The 23,563-nt window shown below is 34.7% G+C and overlaps 1 protein-coding gene across 3 annotated transcripts in view; it reads left to right on the top strand.

Annotated features, from left to right (window-relative positions):
• The window catches only part of SLC16A7 (solute carrier family 16 member 7), a 162,849-nt gene extending 142,992 nt beyond the window's left edge, over positions 1-19,857 (top strand). For all 3 annotated transcript variants that reach the window (XM_058557755.1, XM_058557757.1, XM_058557756.1), the window contains 3 exons: positions 7,941-8,084; positions 11,106-11,924; positions 15,039-19,857. In XM_058557755.1, coding sequence (XP_058413738.1) covers positions 7,941-8,084; positions 11,106-11,924; positions 15,039-15,310 — 1,235 coding nt within the window. In that variant the 3' untranslated portion in view covers positions 15,311-19,857. The remainder of the gene's footprint in view (positions 1-7,940; positions 8,085-11,105; positions 11,925-15,038) is intronic.
• The last annotated feature ends 3,706 nt before the right edge of the window (positions 19,858-23,563 follow it).

The raw sequence follows: 23,563 nt of genomic DNA, 5'->3' as shown, positions 1-23,563 counted from the left end.
TAATAATATAATGAGATCTCAAAGACCATTCTTAACCTTTCTTAAAATTTTATTGTGAATTAATGTGTGTGTGTATGTGTGTAAAGATATTTTGTTATGAAGAGGTTAAATATAAGCCAAACATGAAGACGTATCTAGACAATATCATATATTTCATCTAAACCCCCATGAACTTCAGAACGCCAATAAACCCTCATCAAGTTCTCATTTAATTTACGAATGCACATAGTGCAATAAATTTATGAGTGCCACTAATGTCAGAAATCCTGTAAAACAAGCTATTAAATGAAATACCCAATTCTTCAAAGTGTAGTTGAATAACAGCTTCTCAGTTAGACGTGCTGGAACCAAACTTTTTTGTTATAATTACTCTTGGTATTGCCAAATCTAACCTTCATTATACCACAATATTTAAGGAAAAATAATCTATTTTACTGCAGGTTTATCTGCTGGGATGTTTTCAGCTTAAACACTCAGTAGGCTTCAACACTAAGTAAACACTTTACCTCATTTAACAAGAGCTTTAAATATCACGTGACCATAGACATAGAACAGCATCGTTAGGGTTCACAGTCCACTTCAGTCTTGGAAATGCCAGCTTCTGTGTTTCAGCTTTTTGTTCAGTCAGCTCTCTTTATGCTCACAAGGTGCGCAACACCTTGCAACATACATTTAGTGATTTCTTTGTGTTCCTTTTTAAGAACAGGAGAACTTTTCTCGGAAATCACTAGTAGATTTCCACTCACATCTCATTGGCCAGAGTTGCATTTATAAGCTCAGCCCTACATCATTCAATGGAGAGGGGAATGAGAATACCGTGATTGGCTCTCTTAGTAAATCAGGATTTCCTCCCACCTCAATATAGAGTTCAGTTCTTTGAGCACATGGCTGCACAGCCAAAAGCAGAGACCTGCAAGGAACTTATGTTGTCCCAAAAGAAGAAGCAGGAGAAAAATGTAAATGTTCATTTTAAAAAATGAGCATCATACGTGCAAAAGAGATTTAATCATTCCTTCTAGGAAAAATGGCACTTCACTGGAGTGTACACAGCTACCGTAGGCAGTTATAGCAGAGTGCTTGAGCAATCCTTAATAGCTGTTACTTTACACATCAATTTCCTTATTATAAAATGGGAATTAAGTAATAGTACCAACTGCTAGAGTGGTTGTAAGTGTTAAATGTGATTTTATATGTAAAGATTTTAGAAACGTGCCAAGTCCTCAAGAAATGTTATTCTTATTATAATGTAGTCATTGTGCCAGCCTTAAACAAGTGAGAATGTCTTTCCTGGTTAAGAATAATGTAAACCATAAACATCAAGGAAGGGCTTGGCTTCTGTTGTTGGGCATGGAGAGTTAGACTGATCACTTTCAAACCCTTTGATTTGTATTAGAAGATTTTGATAAGATGTCAGTTTCTCCACTTTCCCACCCTATCCCTCATATAAATAGGATGATCATCGCTTTTAAACAGCTGTGATGGTGCCCAGTTGGAGCAATCAGTGGTTGAATGAATGTAGAAATGGAATGAGTGCATATAGAGAGAGGAAAAGATGAGGAAATAAAAACTAACTATCTTCTTATTAAAGTAAAATTCAAGAACTTTTCTCATAACAGGCCAGTGGCAGAACAGACATTGAGATACATAAAGAAAGAAAAGTATTTAATATAGAAGTTATGGAAAATGAGCTCTAGCTGGATAGGTGTATTTTAAAATAGCATCTAGTACCTCATTAAAGTTTGGTAGCTTCATCTCTTGGAATGGTGAGAAGTCTCTCTGGGTAGTTGATTTACCTGCAGAGACCTGAGTATGAGAAAAATAAGCCATTTATATATAAAGGGGGAGAACATTCCAAACAGAGGGAACAGCAAATGCGAAGACGAGTTTGTAGAGCATCTCACTCTCGTACCCTCTGTCCCTCTCATGCCCCAAGCATACCTATCATGTTAATCGACCCCTTGCTTGATTTCTACAACTGCTCAACCACTCATTCACAACCTTCGTTCACCATCTTATACACTTAAAATACTTGAATGTTGAGTGAATACACTATGCAAACACTTTATGTCTTCAGCTGACATAAAGATTCATCTTTTGTAGAGCTGGATGAGCTCTAAATCAAACTGGTGCAGTTATCATTGAGCAACATGCTAACTGAAGATGATTTACCTGGATACCATTTATATCTCCATCCTTTGTGAAAGCAAATGCAGTAGCTGCTTCCTAATTACCAGGGACTCTCCCCTCCTGTTTCTCACTGACCTTAAATGGAAGGAGATCACATGGAGAGAGAACCAGGCGGATTTTCAATCCCAACTTCAGTGCAGGGATAAACCTCAGGCAAATAAGTAGTTAATGCAGAGGATCCCACCCTCTGTCCAAATTAAATAGCAGCAGTTTTCTAATTCAGAAAATCTCTTTGAAAAATCTTTCAAATTTAGAAAGCCCATGAGTAAGAAAAATACTATGATAGTAAACACTGATAAATTTCTATAATTGCAAACAACTTTCGCCCAGTCCTGCACTAGTGCTTTTTATCATTTGATTTGACAGGATAGCACATATACAAATTTGAAATAAAGCAAATGAAAAATAAATTATAGCAGTTTATCGTTTCTTCTGTTAGGGTTTATGCTATGCATAAAAATTTTGTATAGGTCAAATTGATAGTCAATTCCAATTCACGGTTTTAGATTGATCAAATATATTTTATGAACTCCTCATTACATAACATACTCTCCAAATTTTCTCACAGCATTTATCATGTACTCATGCAATATATGAAAAAAATAAAAACAAGCACTATGAGTTCCTGTTTTCAGAACAGAATAACAACATACAAAAGAATAGACGGGTTCCTGTATATATGTAGGTCATACATTTTTAAATATTTTACAAGAAAATCGTCTCTTTATAACTATATGCAAAACTTGACATTAGCACTAGGAGAGATATAGTACAGTAGTTGTATTCAGAGTCCCCAAAACCACTCCCAGGTTTGATGATTCACCAGTAAAATTCACAGGACTCAACAATGTCTTTTTCATGGATTTGATTTATTACAACTGAAGGATGCAAAACAAGGAAGGGAAAAGCTCATGAGGTGAAGTACGGAGGAAACCAAGTGCAAACTTCCAAGAGTCCTCTCCCATTGAGACAAAGGATGGGCTTAATTCCTCCAGCAACTAGTTGTGACAACACGTGTGAATGCTGTCTACCAGGAAGCTCATTGAAGACGCAGTGCTTAAGGTTTCTATTGGGTTGCTGGTCACATAGGCGTTCTCTGTCTGACATATACCGAAATTCCAGCCTCCCAGAAGGAAAGCAGATGTTCAGCATAAACCACATTGTTTGTGGGCCGGCCCCGTGGCTTAGCGGTTAAGTGCACGTGCTCTGCTACTGGTGGCCCAGGTTCGAATCCCGGGTGTGCACCGACGCACCGCTTCTCCAGCCATGCTGAGGCCGCGTCCCACATACAGCAACTAGAAGGATGTGCAACTATGACATACAACTATCTACTCTGGCTTTGGGGATAAAAAGGAGGAGGATTGGCAATAGATGTTAGCTCAGAGCCAGTCTTCCACAGCAGAAAGAGGAGGATTAGCATGGATGTTAGCTCAGGGCTGATCTTCGTCACAAAAAAAAAAAAAAAAGGATTGTCTAAACCACATTGTTTGTAAAACAGTTTAGGCAAAGTGAGCCACTCTTATCAGATAGGGAATGGTGGGTACACTTCTGAAATCCAAGTTCCCAGATGCCAGCCACGAGCCGACCTTGCAAGCTGGCCTGCCTAAGAATAGCAGTCTCAGCCCTGCTATGTCAACTCTTTTTTCTACACAGTTTTTAAAAGCACAAGTTGTATAATCAGATGATCCTGGGCTCATATCCACATCCTACCGCTTATACGGATGTGACCTTGAACAAGTTATCTAAACACTTTACATACCTAAGTTTTATCAACTGTTACATAGCTTTAATTAGACAATCACATCATTGGATTGCCATGAAAATTATATGCAATAGTGCATGTACGGTTTTTAGCACACTGCCTGCAAAGAGTAATAACTTAATAAATGTTGATGAATAATAACAGTGTATGTGGCAACTACCTTCTCAGAGGTTAGAATAGGCTCTATGAACAAGACTCAAATGAAATAGAGAGTAAATAAGTGTTTTGTTTTGTCTGTGTGTGTGTGTCTTACCAACTGTAGATTCAGCAGTGGTTCTAAGAATGGGCAAGCACTCTCTCTAATTTATAAGAACCCACAAGAGCTTCCTTGCCAAAATAAGTGTCCTTTGCTAAGTGTTGTACGGAGCCACAACCGTAAAAGATGGAAGTAGCTGACAGAAGCAGCTTTCAGAAGACAACGAAGTAGCTGACACAATATTTTCCCATATTGTGATCCTTACAGCGCTCTCTGATGAAGCCCTCCTTTACAACCTCATAACTAGCGTGAAAATTACTGTTATACTTGACACTAGAAGTACTGAGATAGGTTAGAAAGCTGGATCAGAAGAAATTGGTGGGTAGATCGGTCTGATTTAGGTACCGTCTGATACTTTTGTGAATTTTTTGGAAATAAGACATTATTGTTCTTGCACACCATTTTTTTAAACTGCTTGACAAGCAGATAGAACAAAGCATTTTGATGAACAATACCTTTGCTCTACTTAGCTATGGGCTCAGACATAACTCCCAGCCAGTAGAGAATTTTCTTTTTTGACATAACTAATAATTAAACATCATGATTACTTGAAAAACACATGCTGAGTAAAAACTTCCAGAATGATTGAATTAATAAGTAAGTGAATGAATGAGCTCAGAATAAGATTTATCAACAAGAGACACCTGTGAGGTGAGCTCATCTTTAATAAAAATCACAGGTATGAGAATTTGTGTATTTTCTTGAAACTTCATATTTCTTGTTCATTCGATAAACCAAGCTGCTTGTAGGTTGGAGAGAGATATTGGATGGTGGTGTATTTTATGTCTAATGTTAGATGCCTCCTAAAGCTAATATTAATCATTTAGAGATTCTTTACAAAATAAGTATATTTTATTCTGTCGTAATTTTAATTTTTATTCACAACTATAACAAAGTAGAAATATTTTATGACATTTTAGAAGCATTTAATATTAAGGGGTAAGGAGCTTTGATTATTTCTAAATAAATCACTTATAAAGTATATCATTTTTTTGCTAGAAAACAGATTATGAATTATGTAAATATATCCTTGCAGGATATCATTTATCTAAAATGTATAACTTAAAATAAAATAATTTGTTAAAATTAGAGCTCTCATTTCATCTTGGCAACTGCCACTGTAGAAATTATCAAAGCTTCCTCAAAAAAGAATGCCAACATTTCTAAATGTTTTCTTTAGTGGCTACCTTAATTAAACACAGTAATGGAAAAAAGCCTTGATGTGATTGTCCCAACATATAGGTAAAATTATTTGCTATATATGGCAAATTAAGTTGTGATTCATAGCCTATGTTCAAATTTAAATTTACACCATTTAGGCAAACACATTTATAAAATGTAGTAATCAGTTAGCCCATTTGTTACTTATCCAGGCACCACATAGAAGATGGTATACATAATATCAATGATACTGAGAAGAGATTGTTATTAGTCCAAGTAGTTGATTAATGCCTTTGATTTCATTGTGCTAGTCTAGCATTTATCAAATCATCCATCACAGCTCGTAAAATAACTTGCTGATTCTTTCTTCTTCTGGACTATAATGCATTAAGAATTGTAGTTACGCTTTTATTATTTTAATCCTTGGTGTGTGTCAACTGGCTTTATATTAGGAGCTCAAGAAATATTGTGTTGAACTAATGTGAGGTAACTTGAACTGAATTGAGTTGAAGTGAATTGAATTGGTAAGTAATTTTAAGAAAAGGAATCCACATCTAGGTTCAATAATTAATCAAAGCCAGTCAGTTTATTCTGACTCTCCCTTTCTCACAAAGGCTATTTGAATTTAGCTATATGCTTTTTAACAAAAATGCTCATTTCCTAAGTCATATATATGTTATATATATCATTATATTATATATGCAAATATATATATATATTTTTTTTCTTTAGATGAGTTTTACCATATCAGGGACAGAATTCTATTCTTTTCATATCATCTTCTACAGTTTTCATTGATTTTCCCCCCCCCCAACCCTGTTGGTTTTGTAGAGCTATTTTTCATATGGCTCTTTTTAGTTTTATTTTGTTTGGCATTAAATGCAAAATGTGGTATTCTATTTTCAAGTTTTCGTTTTTCTAAAATTATGTGTTATTACCAATATCCTTTCAAAAGATATTGTGGAGTAATGTTAAAAACTCTTGGGCCAAGGTTTTATTTCAAACTTATATAGAATGAAAATAATAACTATAGTCGTAGGAAAGAATAAAACTGTACTGATAAATGAATCTTAATGTATTTTAAATACTATCTATGTAGAAATTCCCAAATGTAGTGCAACAGTACCTAGCAAATTTTTAACTTACAGTATTAACTAAAAATAATTTTATTCTTTTAGGCTAAATATTGGACTGAGAATTCTGACCTAATGTAATAGTTTTTTTTCTCAAAGCAGTGTCCCTAGTTTCAGATGAAATATAATTTTAAGTTGAGGAAATGTCAAAGCTAATCATTTATGCATTGACAGGTCTCATAAGATAATATGGACTGTCATTGAATCTAAGATAGCCTCAATTAAGTTGCGCCATTGTTTTATGACTCCCCACTAAAGAAAAAAATACTGCCCGCTAAAATAAGACACAGCACTTTCTTAGTCTTTAGAACTTTTATTTTATAGTTACCAAGAGAGCTTTTTCAGACATAGTTAAACATAGATTATTTTAATCACTCCTGAATGTTTTATACATAGACACACACATACGTATATGTCAGAAAATATAGGTTAAATAAATTGAGTGAGGCATTCCTAAAACTTCTTCCCATTTGGTATCTGGCTCTCCTAGATTACTTTTTGAGTCAGAGTCCTCAGTGTTCATGTTTCACACATAAGACTGTTCTCTTTGCCGGTAAGGCAGCATATCTTCATAGAGACATCCACCGTTTTCTCTGGTACTTCCATCTAAATTATTACACCCATTCTGTAGTTTTGCTGGTACCTTCTTGACCTCGCTGGAATGTGTCAGCAGAAGATTTTTCAGACAACACTCAGGATTCGTATTCATCTTCCTTTTTCAAATGGCCATTAAATGGTTTGATTGAAATGTGAGGTATTGCCATTGTCCAGCCAAGCCACAGAAATAACCAGGTTCCATGCATTGGGCATGATAGCTGCATTGCTACCCCTGACTGCCACATGAACAGGGGTTGTTGGGACCATCAAGTGTAAGACGTCCTTATTCCTAGAATAATAAGATATGAAAACAATGGGTGTCTTAGAATTGGAGAAATATTATATTAAAGAAAAATCACAGTGGTGTATAATAGAACAAAAACTGAGCTCTAATTAAGGGCATATATGCGTGTGTTCTGACACACACACACACAATATTCTAGAAAGTAAAATTCTAGCACAGACAAGTCGTTTATATAATCCCCAGACTTTTGTTACGTAAATTTACCTGTGTTTTTTTTTCGCCTACCTATTTAGACATTTTAACTCTTGAAAAGTCTCCTTGAAAAACTTTTCCACCAAAAATTGCATGATGATGGTCATAACAAACCATATGTTAAACACTTTTATGTATTATTTTATGAGGTTTCTTATATCTGAATAGAGGTAACCAGTCCAACTGATTGGGAAGTATTGAAAAGTCTTCATTATATTCCACGTGAACTAGTATTTTTCTTTGAACATGAAAATGTGCTTTCTCAACTGTCGAAATTAACAAACGTTAAAAATAAATAAACAAATAGATGCCCCAACCACCGATTTCTTCCCCGTCTCTCCACCTCAGGTCCTGTAAGTAGTGTTCTGGTGAATAAGTACGGTAGCCGGCCGGTGGTGATGGTAGGAGGCCTGTTGTGCTGTCTGGGGATGGTCTCGGCTTCTTTCAGCACCAGCGTCCTACAGCTCTACCTAACTGTGGGATTCATCGGAGGTAAGCCAGCTTTCCTTTTCAGCTTTTTCTCTTCTTGACACTTCTGTGGTTTGCAGGGTTCTATACAAAGCAGGAACGACAGAAAATTCTTTTTATTTTCTTTTGAATTAACTTTGTATATCAGATGTTACCTTAAAGTATTTTCATCTAGGGCCTTGAAATACTAGCTATAGAATGACCAATCCAACTCATTTCAAGAAATGGACAAAACGAGTTATCGGACAAGTATGTGCTATGAGGTAAAGGTCAAAATAACCCAGCTTTGCTTATTTTTACTGTTTCACCCTTTACTCTTCAGCCAGTTAAGATGGTATTGTGGACACAGACTTTCTGGCATAGATAGCTTCATTTTTTTTAAATTTTTTTTTAATTACTTATTACTATTTAAAGTATCTAAATTATCACTTATGATTAACTCGTAGGTTAAAAATGACGCCAAAAATATATTTTCTGGCTGATTTCTCTTTAACAATAGAATTATTGTTGTCTGTGCTCTGATCAGTGGTAGAGCTCTGTATCAGTGTCCCTTCTTTTCCTTACTAAAGGATTCTGACTGTTTAAAAGCTCTGTAAGGCACATTTGCCACTGAACACAAATATTTTTAAATGACATACCGTCACTTGATTATAGTTGTTTGACTCAAACTGACCTGAATATGTACATTTGGAAGACGCTATTTTATTAGCCTCAACAATAAATTGCATTAAAGTCTACACTCAAAGTTTTAAGAAAAATTAGACTTCACTATATAAAGAAATTGAATCTTTTCCTTATGTCCACAGATAAAAAGGTAAATATATTTCTCTTTTGGTGGTGATTTTAGATCAGTCTAACTTTGCACTTATGTATCATTTGATGAAAAAAAATTAGATATATTAAAGCCCACAATAACAGCGATGTTAAAATTTTTCTCTTTACAACCCGTCGACAACTCTCTTCCTTTTTGATACAGTAAAACACCTTTTGACATTGTAAATGAGAATCTTTTTATATCTAAGAATTGTCATAGTGGAGAGAACACTTTTTCCTTTGTGCAGAAATACTATTTATTGCATTTGACCATAGAAGTAAGGCTGGGCCTACAAGTAGGTGTATTAGGAAAAGATGATTTTGGTCTTACTGTGCCACAAATATCAATAGCATTATATGTTACTCTAACTTCAATTTCATTTCTTTGAGTCTTGAAGGCTTTGGTGCTTCTAGAGTCAACCATTAAATACACCTCTGAGGGATTTATCTCGTCATCATGAACCAGTACTTCTTTGGTATCTGAAATCAGACAGGTCTAGTTTTTAAACCCAACTCAGCACATATGAGCTGTGGGGTCATAAGTAAATTAACCTCCTTATCCCTCAGTCTCTTTGTCTTCAAAATGGGGGAAATGATAGCTCTTTCCTTTGGGAGTTGTTGGAATGATTAATGTAAAAAATGAATATATAGTACTTCACAGAGTGCCCAGCATTTTGTTACTTTTAAATAAATATTAGCAGATACTAATAATCACAATGGCATTTATATAACGTCTTACAGTCCTAGAACTTACTTGATTTTGGCAAAACCCTTTTTTTTGTTGTTGAGGGAATTGGAGCTCAAGAGGTCTGTTTTGCCCAGTGGTACACATAGGTAAGTAGTTGAGGCAGGTTCAGATCTTTTGATTTCAAATCTCATGCTTGTTTTACCGTGCCAGAATAGGAAATAGATGGCCACTATCTCCTAAGGAGAATTTGGATTAACATATGAAGGCAAAATTCCAGGTGACAGAATGGGGGTAGGGGAAGGGGTGGAATAAAATAAAGAAATTTGAACTTTGACACACAATTCCTGGGTTTTAGCTTAGGTTCCTCCACTTACAAGCCTCTTGATCATAGACTGGTCAGTTTGATTATTTATAAGTTGTATCTGATTATACTTATTCTGCATATCTCACAGGTATGGCAGAGGTAGAATCAGAGAGCATACTACCCTGTTACTTTCCAAAGCATGTTTTTGGTTCTTTCATGTCAACTTTTAGGGACTCTTTTACTCATAGAAAATATTTCTATTAAAGGTTTGGAATAAGTATTTGTACTCAGAACTGAGTGTCCCAGAATCTAAATACCTAACTGCTTTGCAATATTGTCTCAATTTATGTCAATTAGTAAATGCAGAATTCTTACTTCTATAGCCTCTAAAATAATATAGAATAATGCCTAAGGTAAGCAGAAAAGAGAGGTAGTTTATATAAATCAATTTTATGTACTTCTTAAAAAAGCATTCATTACTATTGCTACATAATCCTTTGGCCAGCTCTAGGAAGTAATTCATTTCTCAAAGGCGATACTCAACACTGCCAAGGAATTCCCTAGACAGTAGAAACGTTTGACTCATATAAACAACCAGCTTTAATCCCTGAAATAAGAATATGTTTCAATCCAAAAAAAATTTATTTTTTAGTTAACACACATGTACATCTATATTTATGAAATATGGAATGTGAGGGATGTAGACCATGAAATTAACAGCATGAATTTATTACTGTTTTTTACTATTTGCATGGTTTTGAAAGAAATATCTCTGGGGAGACATCAGATTGTTTATAAATGACAACTTGTTTAGTCTGTTCACATTTCTTCAACTCTGAAAAGAAAGTATTCACATTTTAAATGCACTCTTCTCCACAAGGAAGAAATCTATTCTATATATGTGTACATAAATATAGAGAGATTAATTTATCAGAACCAATAATTTTATCATAGTTTCAACCTGTTCTATGATTATTGAAACTTCAGTAGAAGTTCTTTGTTTTATTGTTGTGCTTTAAAATGAAAAGAATATGAAACTGTCACACATATCGTGTCCAGTTATGAGAACCTTTTTGTTAATGTGGAATTCTATTAATATTTGTAATTATCAAAAATTACTGCCTGCTGTTGCATTTTCAGTTCTGCCTTACCCACTTGAATGTATGTTTCGAATAGTAATTTCTTTTGTGAGTGGCATAATGTGTTTGTGTTTTTCTTCCTTTTGTTTTGTTCTTTTTAGGTTTGGGTCTAGCCTTCAACCTGCAACCGGCCTTAACAATCATTGGCAAATACTTCTATAAGAAACGACCCATGGCGAATGGGCTTGCCATGGCAGGAAGTCCTGTGTTCTTAAGTACATTGGCTCCTTTCAATCAGTACCTTTTTAATACTTTTGGCTGGAAAGGAAGCTTCTTGATTTTGGGAGGTATATTGCTGAATGCCTGTGTGGCTGGGTCCCTCATGAGGCCCGTTGGACCCAAACAAACTACTAACAAGTCTAAAAATAAGATTGGCATAAAAGTGGATGAATCAGGTGGGAAGAAAAGCAGTAAGAAGAAATCAACATGGGAAAAAATTAATAAATATTTAGATTTCTCTCTTTTTAAGCATAGGGGATTTCTGATATACTTATCTGGAAATGTCATTATGTTTCTAGGGTTTTTTGCTCCCATTATATTCTTGGCTCCATATGCTAAAGACAAGGGAATTGATGAGTATTCTGCAGCATTCTTGCTGTCTATTATGGCTTTTGTTGATATGTTTGCTAGGCCTTCTGTAGGATTAATTGCAAACTCCAGATTTGTCCGACCCCGAATCCAGTATTTCTTCAGCTTTGCGATCATGTTCACTGGAGTGTGTCATCTCTTGTGCCCGTTGGCAGAGGACTACACAAGCCTGGTGTTTTATGCTATATTTTTTGGCCTTGGATTTGGGAGCGTTAGCAGTGTCCTCTTTGAAACTCTCATGGACCTTGTTGGTGCTGAAAGGTTTTCCAGTGCTGTGGGACTCGTCACAATCGTGGAGTGTTGCCCAGTTCTTCTTGGCCCTCCTCTTGCTGGTAAGAATATTTCTCATCAAGGAAAGCAAAAAGCATAAAATTAATATCCATTAGCCGAGACTCTTCGTAGTGTATGATGTGTTTTGTAATAATAAATTACAAAGAAAGACTGTGGGTGTGTTAATTTTAGGTTTTATTATGTATTTTTAAATTCATAGTTAATCGATTTTAGACCTAAATTTGTTTCAGAGCCTGGACCTATGAACATAAGAATTGAGGTTAGACTGATAATTAGTAGCATAATTTTTAAGTTTTTATCCATATCGAGTTATTTTGTCCTTTGAAAAAATGTATCAGAAAAATAAAATGCCACTTAATTTTATCAGTTAAGCAGATTTCTCTTCTGCTTATATTAAAATGAGTCAAAAATTTAAAATAATGTTCTCAAAAAGGTAAGGATCTATTTTCTTATTGGAGTACATTGGTTATTTTATACAGAACTTGTTACGTGCCTAAGGAAGGAATATTTTTATAATATCTGATAGGAATATATGTATATATGTATATATATATATATATATATATGGAATGCAGGAATGAAGGGAAATTAATTCAAGGTCATTTTATGGTCAAATACTTATAGTCCATATTTGTAACTTATAAAGATTACCTTTAGATTTTAAGATCTGAGATATTTTTAATAATGCCTGTAAAAATATCTGTGCTAAATTACCCAGTAAGGAGACTAAGTAAAGAGACATGTATAAGTTTATTTTTGAAGTTAAGGCTTTGTTTAGTCTTAGATTTTAATGTTGTAAATATTAAATACTTTCTGTGGGCCAGTCTTTTCCAGTAACAATTGTGTATTGTTTCGGTTAATACTAATCTTAGGTATGCGCTTAGACCCTTGGCCTGCCCCCTAGTGGTGACAATAACTGCCGGCGAAACATAAATTTTTCCATGTATTGAAATCAGTGACCTTTCACTTTTGGGGTCAGGAAAGAGCAGTGTGGTTGTTGACTTTTTCTGTCCACCAGGACTCTGGTATCCAGCACAGATGTTTTGGGTGCTATATCTCTCAATGTGTATATACCATGTCACCAAAACAATTTTCAAGAGTGAGAACCAGTAGGTCTTATTTATCAGCCAGTTGATTTTGTTATGTAAGACAAATACAATTGGCCCGTCTTTTCATACAGAATTAGTTTTACCAAATGGGTTTTAGAAGCCTATTTATTAGCAATAAAATCCTTTGTATCAACAGAGAAACTTGTACTTCACCACCATGGTGGGATGATAAAAAATCAAGTCAGGTCAACAGACACGGTGGGTGGGCTCTAAGGATGAAAGTGAAGGAATCTGATTTGTCCACTCCTACCTGTGCTGAGAACCTGTATTAATAATATTTACATCAATTTCAGTATCCTTGAATGCTTATTGTGTTAATATTGCCAAACCATTGCACCAGTGGGGGCCATGGTGGTAACTGATTTGGGGCTCGTTGTTGAAGCTCTCCGACTATAGCCATAATCTATCCATGTTCTTCATCCTGTTTCTGCCTCCTGCTACCCCTGGGTCCCCTAGACTTTTAGATGGCTTCTCTTCTATAGCATCAGGTCACCACTAGGACAGTGTCTGGCACAAGTAGGCACTCAGCAAGTACTTCTGAATGAGTGGGCGTCATAGTTACTTCTTACACAACTGCTGCTGCTGCTACTCTTGTTAGTAGAGCAGTGAGGTAGCGAGAGCGCGATTTTTATTTTTAATTTTTTCAACCTGAACTTTGGCTGCTGCACTCGCAAAGAGCTGAAGCTTTAGTTCTGGAAATCGTATCTGGTTTCTTGATGATGCTAAAAAGTTCCCAAAACATTTAGAAAGTGTGTTGAGATAGCAGCCCGGTGATACTAACTCTGATGGGGCCATAAACCACAGTTTTCCGTGGTTAGAAATGTAACAATCATTGTATGAATAGAAATAGTTGACTAAAGTTAGAATGGGAAATTACATTATGCAATTTTTGTTATGTGTATGTATATGTCATACTTACTCAAATAAGCCTATTCCACCATTTACCTAATTAAAACAGGAAACTTTGTTTAAATAGATAATTTTGCAAATAGCTAAATTTAATACTGAGTCATTGACTAGATTCCAGTCAGAATGCTAGAGATTCTGACTAAAGAAACAGGTCTATATCAGAATCACCTGGAATATGCATATGAGAAGTAATACAGATTTGTGTACACTAAATTTTGTTGATAATAATGATTAAGAATTAGGTACCTGCATAAGCAAAAGGCAAAACTGAGTATAAACTTAAACATTTTTCAAAGTCAATAAACCTTCAGATTATATAGAACCAGGCTAGTTTTTAAATGTTCTCAATAATCAAATGGAACAAATAACTTTCTTCCTGATTAGTTTTGCCTTATTAATTTAGATTCAGGTAAGGAAAAAACCGTGATTAGCCCAAAAAGTGACATGACACTTAACCGAGAGATTTGGTTAAGCCATTTTGCAGAGTGGTCAAGAGTATGAGATTCGCACAGACCTTGTTTAGAGATCAGATTCTGCCCCTCACTAGCCATGTAATCATGGTCCAATGACTTCATAGTGCTCTTGTAAGGATTAAAAGATCTTACAGAGAAAGTGTTTAACCTAGAGCTGGGCATAGAGAAAGCATTTAATAAATATTATGCCCTGCCAGGAACCTTATAAAAGCCTTTGTGTCTTTCCTAATGAATGTAATTTTTCCCTCTTTATTGAAAAGATAGGAAGCATGGAAAGATAAAGTAATCTCAATGTATATGCTGTAAATAAATAGATAAATATATCTATTTCTATCTGTATAGAGATAAAAATGTACTCACACGTATATTTATTAATATATGCACAAACGTATATATTTACTTTGTCTTGGTTGTATATTTTTATTGAGGGAAATAATTTTCAATAAATTTGATATACTGGTAATGTAGTGCTGTATGTGCCTATACATGCCTTTACTATGCATCTATAAAAGTCATAATCTAGAATATTATTTTCTTCATTAAAGTCTCAATATTAACTTAAATAAGAAATAGGTACACACTTTGGGAAAGAATTTACTTGAAAATTTTATCATTTTATGGCTGTTTTATTATGCTATCTTAAAAAACATTCTTTTCCTCTTAGGTAAATTGGTGGATGAAACTGGACAATATAAATACATGTACATAGCCTGTGGTGCCATTGTGTTGCTGTCCAGTGTGTGGCTGCTCATTGGCAATGCTATAAACTATCGATTGCTTGCAAAGGAAAAGAAGTTAGAAGAAGCAAAAAAGAAGAAAATGCGTAAACCTGAGTCCAGAGAATCGGAGCCCTTGAATAAACCTAAACATTGCGATGTTAATGTCGAAAGTACGAGCACAGAAGGTCATCCCTCAGAAAGAGAAACTAATATTTAACAAGAATCACATCTCTGACTTCAGTGTTTATGACTTTCTTAGGAGCATTTTTTTTTCCAAAATATTGGAAAGGTTTTTAGTTGAAATGAGGAGTCATAATTAAGGATGGAAATGAGATTTTCCTCAATGGCAAATTTCAAATGTTTGTTTTTTAAAACTTATTTGGGCAGTTAAATGTTGAGATTATGCATATAAAGAATCCATGCAATGGGTTTATTTCCGTACATGACTCTGGTTGTGGTGGTTAAAATAATTTTAAAGTCTTCCAGTGACTTCCAGTCTTGGTTATAGAGACTGAATCCCAAACCCCTGGTTTAAGCAGTTAGAAGGAGTGTGTTTAACTGTATAGGAATATCCTCTCCACATTTCATTTTTTATTTGATATTAAAGTGTAAAATGGATTAAAGGAAAATGAATTTTCCCCTCGTGTGCCCACGCATACACACACACACACACCATCACATACTTCTGCATGTGCACACAGAGTATCTGGAGAACAAAAGACAAATAAGTTCCAAAAAAATATTATCACCATGCTTTTTTTTTTACTTAAAAAAAAATCCATCGAGAAAAGAAGAAATGTATTATATCTGCATTCTGCTTTACAATGCGGATTTTAAAGATAAGAACATGGGTGAAGATGAGGGTGATCTTAATTTGAAAATGCAACTAACTGCTGTGAAAAAAAAAAGCATTTGCATATATAAAAGAAATTTGAAAAAACAACCACTCCATTTTAAACCATTATTTCTGAGCACTGGTAGATTTGATTCATCCATGTGCACGACTTCTTTGAGAAGGGATATTAGTACCTGGTGCTAGAGAATAGAACTCTTAAATAATTTTCAGAATTCTTACCTAATATGTAAATCAAATTAAAAGCCTAAATGACTCCTAGCAATGAGTTATGTTCATTGATTTTTAAAGGATTTTAGTTAGCATTCCAGAAAATAGTAACCAGGGATTTCTTTTAACCAGAACTCAATCCAGTCTCACTCTCATACTGAGACATCAAAGTGGAATCAACCGGAAGCCTGGTCGACAGGCTTACAAATTGGCCACATTCTTGTTTTTCCCAGCACACAGCCATGATTAGAGGGTTACTGTTAAGAGTAATCCATTTGAGTAAAACTAAATGGGAGTTGCTTATAATGAGCCCTCTAAGCTCTCTCATTTCCCTCCCCTCCCCAAAATGCAGAAGCAAGAAACAGAAACACGAACAGGCTTTTTACTCAGCCACTGGAAATGCCTCATATTATACGAATGGCAGCACTTGAAAATTCCACCCTCTAAACTGATTAGATTTCCTACTGCCTGTGAACCCAACTAAACCAAGAGACTGTTGACAAGGCTTCTAGAACTGGAGGGTGTATGTGACTTGGTATACACTTGTGAAGTGTAGGTAAAATGTATAACACGATAACATGAAGCTTGCAATGCTGCAACCCAGGTTAACTTAGCAGTTTCTCATTTTCGTAACTATGTGAAAACATCTCTGGGAATTGAATCACTCTTGAAAACAGAGGCATATGATAGTTCTGTGCAATCAGAACTATAAATACCATTTCGAGTGATAAAGTACTTTTAAACAAGAAAGAAGTTGTGGTTATGGTTAATTATGGTTAAGAATTATGGTTAAAGTTATAAATATTTACATCTACAAATCTGAAGTTTAAATTGAGATCGTGATTAACAAAAAGTGTTCTGTCCTTGATTATTGAAGTAATGTCACTCAAACTGTCAACAGGAATTTGCTGTTCCTTTGCAACCTGAGTACCAAGCTTTTGTGATAACATTAAGGATTTGATATGTGAAATTTACGCACTGTTTAAGCATGTGGCTTATAGTTAGGAGGCTCTGTAAAATTCCATATTTCATTTAATATTCACTTTTTTGCATATGAAGAGGTATTTATATTTTTCAAATGTAAGTAAAACAATATGTGCCAAACCATGGGTAAATAAATCAGGGAAAATGTGGCAGTATATGGCTGTTTTTAATTTAGTTTCACCCAATCTTGAGTCTTGACCGAGCTATGTTTATATTATTAGCACTTTTGTATTCAATTCTGACTCGTCATAAGAAATGTGACATCATAAATTGTGTAGTAGCTCTCCAGTCCTGAACATTTCCAAAAAAATGTCTTGAATTCCCTAAAGATGTGTGTTTCAACTAATACAGATATCAGACCCCAGGGGGACATAAACAGCCAAGTATGGTCGAGGAGTTTTAGGCCTAAGGCTATAGTCCTTTTGATCACCTGCTGGTGAGAAAGCTGGTGGGTGCACTCCAGTGGCTTTCTCCATGGAAGGAGGCTTATTTACTGACTGATGAGTTTCTTGTCAAGTCACCACCAGTTTATATTTGTTCTGTTGCTCTTTGGTCATGGTCATCAACCTTGCATTTATAACACTGATTCTATTTAATCGTTAAAAAAGGAAGGAAGGTCAAATTACACATTTGAAGCACATGATGTGGTTAGACAGTCATACGTAGCAGTAACACCGCAAGTTACAAATATGCACAATATTAATTCTCCTATATAAATGTTGAAAATTAAATCAGAACATACCTGAAACAGGGACGTAAACTCACATACAGGCTTCAGAATTGTTCCAGGGTAAAATAAATTTTTCTGGTTGTTCACTCTCCCCACTCCCTTGAACTTGTTAGAATATTTGTTGCTTTAATAGAATCTTTCAAAGATTGAAATGAGAATATCAACCTAGAACATTCTTTATTGTATAGTCATATAAATGAAAGAGGAAACATAGTTGGCTTCTGTGTCTGCAATGATTAGTGCAAAATATATTTCTTCCCCTAGGGAATGACAGGTTTTAGATGTTCAAGGTATCATGAAGCAAAGTCAGTACACCATTAAAATCCCTTTTAGTCCCATTTAATCGCATTTCCCCATTATGGAATTGTACAGAAAGATGGTTATCATAAACCAGAGTACCAAAATAATTCACGTTCACTGGCTAGTTTAAGTATTTTTCCATTTGTGATAACTGAGCATCCCTCATTTTTCACCGTTTAACCTTAAATATGCCTTCAGTAATTTATGAATGGAATATTCGGTATAGACTTGTCCTGACCTATCCCCACGATTTTTCCTGATCCTTTTTGGATCCAATCAGCGCACATTTAAGAAGCAGTGGGTCAGCCTCTAGTGTATTTCACGTTGGAAAACATGATATTTTCTCAATGTAAATTCACATGGCTCGTAAGTTTCACTTCTTTAGTACCGAGTTCCAACAGCTTCATCTCCCCCACACACACACTGGACACTAGGAAATAAGTAAAATAATTAGGTTTGATATATTTGAATGTGCACTTTAAAATCTACATATTTCTTACTCATCCTTTTCTGGCTGCATCTGACAATTAAGGATACAGAAAAAAGACCACAAGGTGTATGACGTAAATGTAAGTTTTTCTATTAATGTTATAAAATGTAGAGCCATCCTTAATCAGTTAGTTGAAACTTATTTTCCATCCAAAAGTACCCTTTTTAAAAAAAAAAAAAACCCTCTCATATGTATAATGTTGCAGACTTTTAATAAAACAAAATAAAAAATCATGATTGTTAGGCTCAATTTAATAGGCAGAAAGGATGCAAAGTGGGAAGGGAGCTAATATTTATGTGTCATGCGTTTTGCCTACATAATACCTTTTAATATTCAACCCACATCGTACATAGAGGCTATTGGCCTGGTATAATAGATGAGTGAAACCAAAAAAAAAACAGTCATGCAAAGAAGTTCAGCAAGTTATCCAAAGGTAGTGTGTGACAGAACCAGCAGTAAAACTCAGGTTTATTTAAAAGCAGAAAGAGCCCCTCAGGTGTTCCATGCTGCCTCCTCCCAGAAACTGCAGAAGCAGAGGATGATAAAATATAGATACCAGCTAGGTTTAACTGCAATTTATATTATGATTTATTTCGTGTTTATTAGGAACTGCATTTGCTATAACCTGAATATATAATTTTAAGTTGCCTGCTTTTCTAGCCAATGCAGATTAGCCCAAATAATGGTAATGATTATATAATAGCCTTAATTGTTTTAATGTGACTTTTTTTCATAAAAATAATAACGTATTTATATGGCTTGGGCCTAATATATTTTCCCTGAGGTTGGATTTAGAAGAAAAACGTTATTTTCTTTATGGATAGGTAATTCCCATTGGTTGTTACTTATTGTGACTCAAAAATGAAAAATACTTACTATGAAACATCATGTTCAGAATTATAGTGATTCCCATTTATAGGATTATCCCAAGCTACCCAAAAAATTTTTTAAATGTTATAAGATACAAGTGATTTGGTTCGTCTATGCAGTATATATTTATTTTCATCATTCAGTGCAACTTCCCCTACACCCTAACTCATTTTTTAAGTTTCCCTGAACATTCATATCCTGGTTCTCCTTTCTGTCCATTGTCCTATAGAAAGAACAAGTGCCATTTTGTCCACTCCCTCTAGGAGGAGTCATCCTTAGAATACTGTTCTCCTTAGCTCTCTTTCAGATGGGGCACTTCTGATGTCTTACATCAGAAGTGCCCAGAAGTGCCCAGAAATTCACCCATGCTGCATCTGGTTTTATCTACTTTTGGTTTGCGGGAATGGCCATAGTCCTGAAGCCAACAGTATATACTTTTGGCCATGACCACTCATCTTTACAAATAAGCTTGGTTCCCTGGATAAGGAAGGTGCTTATATTCTAGATTTCTTGTTAATATGAGTCTTTCTTATGCATGATAGAAAAATAATTGAATGTGATTTTTAAGAAACTAGAAAAATGTATCTTCCTATCCTTGGCACTTACTATCCTGGATGTTTCTCATTTTCTTAAAGTGCCTCACAACTTTGAGAAAAAAGCTTGCCATCACAGCATAACACCGTTATATACCACCGTGTAGGCTCTTTCAGTGCAATGACATCACTGATGCATCCTACCAGGTAGATTTCTTACCACAACAGGTCACAGTACCAAAGAGTATCAAGATTATTGAGATAAAAATTGAAATTACAATCTCCTCTGTACTCATATCACTTGTTTTTCAGGTTTTGATTTCTACATATCCAGGTACATGATCTCATGTTGGAAAAACGCACTTAAAAGCTAAGGCCCAATTATCAGTAATTAATTATAATGCTTGTATAATCAAAATCATAAACTATCCTTGTTTATAATTAGAAAGTGAATAATTTGCTGCACTCATATGGTTTTTGGTGTTTCTGATTTTCTCTTCTTTGCTATCAATCATTTGTACACTATAGATTTTAACTCTGCAAGGTCCTATCATCTGTTATTTTATTCTTCTCCTGCTGCTTTTTCTTCTCTTTATTTCACTTATTTGAGGTTCATGAAAGAATTTTTACAGTACTGAGAATGATACTTTTAGATCTTTACCTTAAGAGGAAAACTAATACCACAAAGGAATTTTTGACTTTAGTGGAGAATTTGGGAATTTTTTTAGACCAAATTATTTCTCTCATCCCAAACGTATACTGCTTTACCTTCTCCCCCTTTTTTCCCTAGAATCATAATTAAAAATTATTTTCCTTTCGTTGTTTTTCACAATGTCTAAGTCAAATTCTTTGGCATTTTTCGTCTAATTATGGACATTTTTGGTAGAGAATTTTGGGATTTTTGGCGGGTTTAGTTATACTTCCCCTATTTGCACAATCTCCATGTTTTTCAGTCTACATATGTACTTGTTAATAAGGTGAGTAATCTTCAGGAATATTTCAGTAGGAATATTTCAGTATTTTAATTTTTGTTTCTTTGTTTTAAATCCAAATATGGCAGAGTAAGCTAGAGAAGGTCTGTATGAAAACACAGGGGATCCACTTCTATTAGGGCACAAGTTGGTAGAAAGTGCTGTTCAGATGAACAGAAGAATGGGATTGTTATCTCTTATGAATTTCAGGGTGAAATTTTAAAATATATTCTTCTGACTAAACCTTTCATTCTGAATTTGTTGCTGTTTTACTTCCATATTCATCTAAAAACGGTTTTTAGATTAGACCCAGTTTATATAGCTTGTTGATTAGAGTACGAATTTCTGATATACTGTGTAATGGACTTTATTTTTCCACTACATGCTTTCTATTTCTAACTAAAGTATGAATATTTTTGGATTTAGTGAGAAAGGCCATGTGACCTAAAGTGTTTATTTTCTCTAAGCATTAAATTTAGTTATATTTTGATTTGTATTGAATTCTGTTTTTGATATATTTATGTATGAAAAGATATATTTAGTTTATTTGCTTCGTGTTCTCAACGCTCTACATTAGATTGGTTAGATATCCACATTTTTACTAAATAAGACTAGAACAGGTTAAGGGCTTTGCCTAAACATGTATCTGTTCTTTGAGTAAATGCAGGGTTGGAAATAGAACCCAGATCTTTTCACTCCTAACCCACTTTTTTCTCCATTGCACTACATAAGCCATCCTATTTGTAATGGTGAACTTCATGGAGTGAATACATATTTTCCTGGTAACACTTATTCTAACCTTGCTTGATAAATCCTTTATTTCCAAAATGAAGATATTGTTCCTGACTGAATCATACTTTGCAAAATCACATTTGTAAATTTAATTTTAAGAATACTGCTTATTCCCACAGCAAATAATTCTGAGTAAATTGGACATAATAACTAGTGGGATGAATGATTTTGCACAATATATGTTGCCAAAGCAACATTTAAGTCATTAAAAAAGTTCTCACCAATAATGTGTTTATAGAATCCATGTGTCAATATTCCATTAATTCCTTTTTTCTTGTTTATGTTCATATTTTATTTTAGAAACATCATTCACTTTTTTCCTAAAAGTATAATGCCAGAGCATGGAACACACAATCCAAGTTTGTTATATTATTAAGTCATGTGCAAGAAATTATTGCCATTGTATATAATCTTAAGGAGAACACCCCAACAATATTTCTTGATCTAAGAATCTGAGGATGAGTTAATAAAATTATTAGGATAAGATCTATCTCAAAAATTCTTGCTTTTTATAAGATCATTTCTCGTAGTTAACTCTAAAATCTACAACAGGTTCTGACAACGGTAAAACTAGAGTTTCTTTTATCCTAGAGATGCCATGTACCTCCATCCCCATCTGATCTAGCTAGATACTCTTTCTAGATTTTTCCCTTTGGATTCCATTCCAAAAAAAGAAAATCACTTCTAAATAAAAGATCCCTAGTGAAGAGGAGAGTGGTTGCTATTAGGAATTCACTCTGTAAAAGTGTAAAAACCGTAATTTGTTTGCTTCATTCAAGTATGTTTACCCTAAGAACATGCTTTAATAAAAGTTTTGATAAGCGGAAGTATCACAGTAAAATCTTTCATGAACAGAGCCCTAAATGCATTTGCAGTCACTGAGGTATTTGGTTAGGTTCAGCCAAACACATCCACGTGCTAAGTTTGCATTGTCATCGTGACAGGGGGCAACCCTCAGTGGCTGCAGTGAGGCCCCTTCTTTGTAATGATGATAAAAATAAGATCACACACGGGGTTGGCCCAGTGGTGCAGCAGTTAAGTGCGCGCGCTCCATCTGCTGCAATGGCCCATGGTTTGTGGGTTCGGATCCTGGGCGCACACAGATGAATCACTTGTCAATCCATGCTGTGGTGGTGTCCCATATAAAGTAGAGGAAGAAGGGCATGGATGTTAGCCCAGGGCCAATCTTCCTCAGCAAAAAAAAAAAAAAAAAAAAAAGGATTGGCGTTGGATGTTAGCTAAGGGTTAGTCTTCCTCACACACAAAAATATGAGATTGCACATTACTTAGATGTGAGTCAGGTATAGAAATTCCTATGTTGAAGACAGAACAGCAGGTTCTGTCTAAATATTTGCTACAATTTACATTTCATTTGAAGCTTTTAATTTAAAAGCACTTCCCTCCAAATGTTTTAAGCTAGAGTGTTGATTACTGTTTCCTACAATGAATAATTCCCCATTTTATAGGAATTTTTGAAAACATTTTATTACTTATATTCCTTCAACAAATATTTCTGTCTTATCCCATTATTATATTTGGGCAAATACTGAAAGTAAGATGATTGGGATAAAAGTCATACATAATGACATGTTGCTAATAAGACAGATACAAGACATTCCCTGGCAATAGCCACACACACCTAGCCAACTTTCACAAGAATTCTTTAGGGATTGGATTTGGGGGTTAATCTGTCGAATTATTTTTTAAATATAAATTATATCTTAGCCTGTATTTTTA

This window comes from Diceros bicornis, chromosome 17 (assembly GCF_020826845.1).
Source record: "Diceros bicornis minor isolate mBicDic1 chromosome 17, mDicBic1.mat.cur, whole genome shotgun sequence".
Lineage (NCBI taxonomy): Eukaryota > Metazoa > Chordata > Mammalia > Perissodactyla > Rhinocerotidae > Diceros > Diceros bicornis.
Note: the sequence above shows the minus strand (reverse complement) of the source record. Positions and strands in the feature narration are given on the sequence as shown.